Source organism: Austrofundulus limnaeus, unplaced genomic scaffold, assembly GCF_001266775.1.
Source record: "Austrofundulus limnaeus strain Quisiro unplaced genomic scaffold, Austrofundulus_limnaeus-1.0 Scaffold2196, whole genome shotgun sequence".
NCBI lineage: Eukaryota > Metazoa > Chordata > Actinopteri > Cyprinodontiformes > Rivulidae > Austrofundulus > Austrofundulus limnaeus.
Window position 1 is genome coordinate 16,193 of NW_013954598.1, and position 4,647 is coordinate 20,839.

General features: G+C 41.5%; 1 protein-coding gene across 1 annotated transcript; it reads right to left on the minus strand.

Annotated features, from left to right (window-relative positions):
* Positions 1-13: 13 nt before the first annotated feature.
* LOC106537240 (muscarinic acetylcholine receptor M4) lies at positions 14-2,291 on the minus strand (the record flags this gene model as incomplete). Its single annotated transcript, XM_014034626.1, is given in 1 exon segment — positions 14-2,291. A coding segment is annotated over 1 exon segment (248 nt), but the record flags the coding sequence as incomplete, so codon positions are not given.
* Between the last annotated feature and the right edge of the window lie 2,356 nt (positions 2,292-4,647).

The following is a 4,647-nucleotide window of genomic DNA, read 5'->3' on the forward strand; positions in this document are numbered from 1 at the left end:
TACGAACCCTTTGTACGAACAAAAGTAAGAGAAATTTAGGAGAAGAATACGAACATGTTCTTGCATGAGGCCCATTGTTTCTGAACAACRGAGGCTCAGAGAGTCAGTTCATACACATCCTGTAAAATGTGACTGTTTTTCAAAGAACTAAATCTGTAACAGAGTTCAGAGCTTTAAATGTCATTTTTGTTCTCAGTTCTCAARCATCCTGACTACAGATGGACCCACAAACCTTTGGAGGGTCCTGTGTGGACCCCAGAGGACTCCTTGTTCTGGTTTGTCTGGTAACTACAATGAAATTATTATTATTATTATCCGCTGGACGCTCATCTTGTCCTGTTTAATTAAAGCTGTGTGATCCTCTGTCCCTGAATGATTCTGTTTATTCCACCCTCATGGTTGTGTCTTCACCTGTATATATGTTGGTTACATAAGTTCACTCTACGAGGGCAGCTGAGTGTTTAGCAGCTGGAATCATTCGTCCTTCCTYGTCTCCCTTGGGAACGGGAACCTTCTTCGTTTCTTCGACAGTCTGCAACCATCTGTTGGCACAACTTCCCTGTCAGCAACAAAGAAGCTCCTCCCTCTCATCGGCTCAGTGTTGGAGCTGCTCTCTGTTTCATGTGAATCAAAGAGCAGAGGCAGCGAAAGGAAGGCACCTGAGTGTGCCTTTCAGACCAGAATCGATCCCTTTAAGGTCCTCAAGTTGCTCTAACCTTGATCTGAAGCACCCTTAAAGACCTGAGAGGTGCAGTCATCACAGGACTGTTCAGATAACACAGTGTTTCCTCAACAGAACACACTCTTACTATCTGAAGCTCTGTTTTTAACCACAGACTACTCCCACTCCTCCTGCACAGACCTGCTGAAGTACCAGAACGGACTGCAGCTTCTTTTCTTCTGCCTTCAAGAGTATCCTCTATTCATTCAAGCTGTGAATCTTCACCTCTCATCCAAACACAAGAGAAACAAAATGTTTTTGTCAATAAGAGAGAAAACCTTTCAGATATGAGGTGAAACATCTTCAAGAGCTAAGCAAAGAGTCTGGAGCTTTTCTTAACTCTCTCAGGGTTCCTATGACCTGAGCGTCTGAGGTGCCACAACAACAAATACACTGAATTAATCCATGATCATACTGCTGCTTTACAGCCACCACAGACCTGCTGTCTGCTCAGGTCTTACAGAAATGAGTTTGACCTTTTAGTAGAGACAGGGAGGATTCAGAGTTACATGTCTGCCGGGGCACAGGAAACAAAAACTAACCCCTCAGTGAGGTAACTTCCTTCTTTCCTGAGTCCACGGCATCCACTCTCTCATGACTGCTGAACGACTGTATCTGTCCCAGTCCAAACCTCATTTTCACATCACTGACACCTGAAACGTCTTTCACATGATGTCGGTAGTCACAGAGCTGAGTTGATGAGYATACATAAAAAATGCACACCACGATAAACACAAGCAGAAAACTACCAGATTCCTGGAGCTCATAGCATCTCACACCAGAGTCAAAGGCCTTAGTTTTACCCTCGTCCATCGTGTCCCATTTTCCCATTTCTTCCCTCTTTTTTTCCAACTTCAGGCTCAGTCTGATCAGCTGCAGGAAGATGAAGAACTTTTTAATGGTYCTGAACCGTAGATAACAATCTGAGTGGAAGGGAAGCCTGTCACAGCTCAGCCAGAGGCCAATTACCCACACCACTGTTCACAATGGTGGCATGGTTTCTGTTCAGTCAGAACTGGGACTGAAGGAGGATTCAACAAAAGTTAATTAATCACCAGAAAGTCTTCCATACATGTTTGAACTGTGCCCACATGATGCTGGTCCACCTCAAACTGATCCGATAAGTCCTGGGAGAATAAAGAGTTGCATATCCACTGCACCTGTAGGAGACATGTTTGTTTCTGCTCTCCCTTTCCTTCAGTCTTGTTCCACTTACCTTTAGGACAGCGTTCCTCCCCCCCACCTCCCTTGTGTTTCCTGTTTTTAGGTGGCTCATGTCTTCCCTTCCCAGCCCACCCTCAGTCTTCCTCTGTCCTCTCCTCTCATCTCGTACCTATGTTTTTATACTGGCACAGCAGCAGGTTTTTGAACGTCTTCTTGAATGTGGCATTGCAGAGTGCATAACAAGCTGGGTTGATGGTGGAGTTGACATAACACAGCCAGTAGCCGATGGCCCACACCGTGTCAGGAACACAGGACTGACAGAAGGTGGAAATCAGCACCATGACATTGTACGGTGTCCATGTAATGATGAAGGCCAGCAGGATGGCGAAGATGGTCTTAGTTACCTGAACAGACACACAGAGCAGGAGACCGGTCAGAGCCACACAAAACAAAACCCATCAGGATTATCACTCATAATGTAAACAGTTTATTATAAAGTCATTTTTAAGTTGTCATTCCTATAAAATGTTAYCAGCTGTGACATTCATCAGAGCACAGAATACAGAGAAAAGTCTTCTGCTCAGCTAAACTAGCAAACAACCCAAAATTATGACCAGTCTTAAAATGTTTTCTGGTTTCTAAATAAAACTCTCACTCAAAAACAACATCCTGTGTGAAAACTAACATTACGTTAGCTAATATTAAAAGACATAAATTACCATGTTTGTAAGCTTTAATATTAACTAATATGGCATTTCTTCACACATTTTTTTTAGAAAGAGTTGATATATGAGTCTAAAAACAAACAATGGTTCTTCGTTCGAACCATCAGTCCAGCCTCAAGAAAGAATTTTGATCTTAGGTGTCACAATAATAGAAAGTGAAGGAGATGTTTCCACCCCACTTTACTAAAATATCCAAGTACAGGTCTCTGCTGTACATACAGGGAGTTTCTTGTTGTGTGGGTGGAGTTTGTCCTTAATGTGATTGGTGGAGTGCTTAATGTGGGCGGAGTTAATCTTCAATGTGATTGACAGAGTTCTTGATGTGGGCGGAGTTTTCTTTAACGAGATTGATGGAGTTTTTGATGTGGGTGGAGTTAATCTTCAATGTGATTGACAGAGTTCTTGATGTGGACTGAGTTTTCTTTAACAAGACTGATGGAGTTCTTGATGTGGGCGGAGTTAGTTCTAAATGTGATTCACAGAGTTCTTGATGTGGGCGGAGTTAGTTCTAAATGTGATTGACAGAGTTCTTGATGTGGGCGGAGTTAGTTCTAAATGTGATTGACAGAGTTCTTGATGTGGGCGGAGTTAGTTCTAAATGTGATTGACAAAGTTCTTGATGTGGGCGGAGTTAGTTCTAAATGTGATTGACAGAGTTCTTGATGTGGGCGGAGTTAGTTCTAAATGTAATTGGCAGAGTTCTTGATGTGGGCGGAGTTAGTTCTAAATGTGATTGGCAGACTTCTTGATGTGGGCGGAGTTAGTTCTAAATGTGATTGGCAGAGTTCTTGATGTGGGCGGAGTTAGTTCTAAATGTGATTGGCAGAGTTCTTGATGTATGTTTATTTTGAATCCATTCTATTCAGCTGTGACTTCATGAAACACATCACTGATTTAAAATCATAATCTACAGCATGATTAAACTGAACTTTATTTTATTTTGGCCAGTGTAACAATCATTAATTTTAACTTTCATTTCGAGGCAATGGTAGATATTGTGGGACCACTCTTTCATTAATTGGCAGGATTAATGTTATTAGAAAGGAATGTGTTACCCAGATTTCTCTCTTTACATCAATGTATTCCTCTAAACAGGTTTTTAAATCTTTGGATCARATAGTTTTTTCTTTTTTGTGGAGTGGAAAGACCCCCAGACTGAGACTATTACAACAGTTCACCAGTAACGGTGGTCTTTCCCCACCGGTTTTATTAATGTATTACTGGTCTCCACACATTCATAAATTGACTTATTGGCTAAATTCACCTAATTTGATCTGGTGTAAACTTGAAATTCAATAAATTTCTCCACTTTTTTGACTGCCKCTATTATCTATTCATCACTACCTGTTATTTATTACTATAAATTATCTTCTGTTACTTCAGATCCCACAGTGCTCTCCACACTTTAGATTTGGTCTCAGTTTYCCTCTGCTGCTACCATTGCTGCTTATGAGAGGGGCATTAAAACCATGAGACCTTTACAAAAATGGTTTGTTCTTAGTTTTTCAGAGTTACCCTCAAAATTCAACCTGTCTCCTTCTCATTTGTTTCTTTATTTCCAAATCAGACACTGTATCTCATCATTGTTTCCAGAGGTTCGCTGATCCACCAAAGGTTGACCTTCTGGTTCTTAGATCTAATCAGATATCGCCCCTCTCTAATATATATGGAAAACTTGAGTCTGACTCATCTGATGAAGTCAGACCGGTGAATTAGGTGTTGAACAGTCATGGTGGGATACGGTTAATCTCACCGTACAGTTAACTACACCATGTGCCGGGTATGTAACTTGTACTGTTTGTCTTCTTGGATGCACTACAGCTCCAATGATGGTGGTCCTATTTGGGTTGAGATGGAAAAATTCTCATGTGCCCCTTTACCAATGCCAGCTTTGATCGGTGCACCCTTACCTTTACCTCTTAAACGTACTTCCTCTAACCGCATAGTCTATAACTCCCTGGCAATCTACTCTCAATTTAGGAAACACTTTGGCCTTTGTCAGATGAGTCTTTCCAGCCCAGTTGCATTTAATAACCT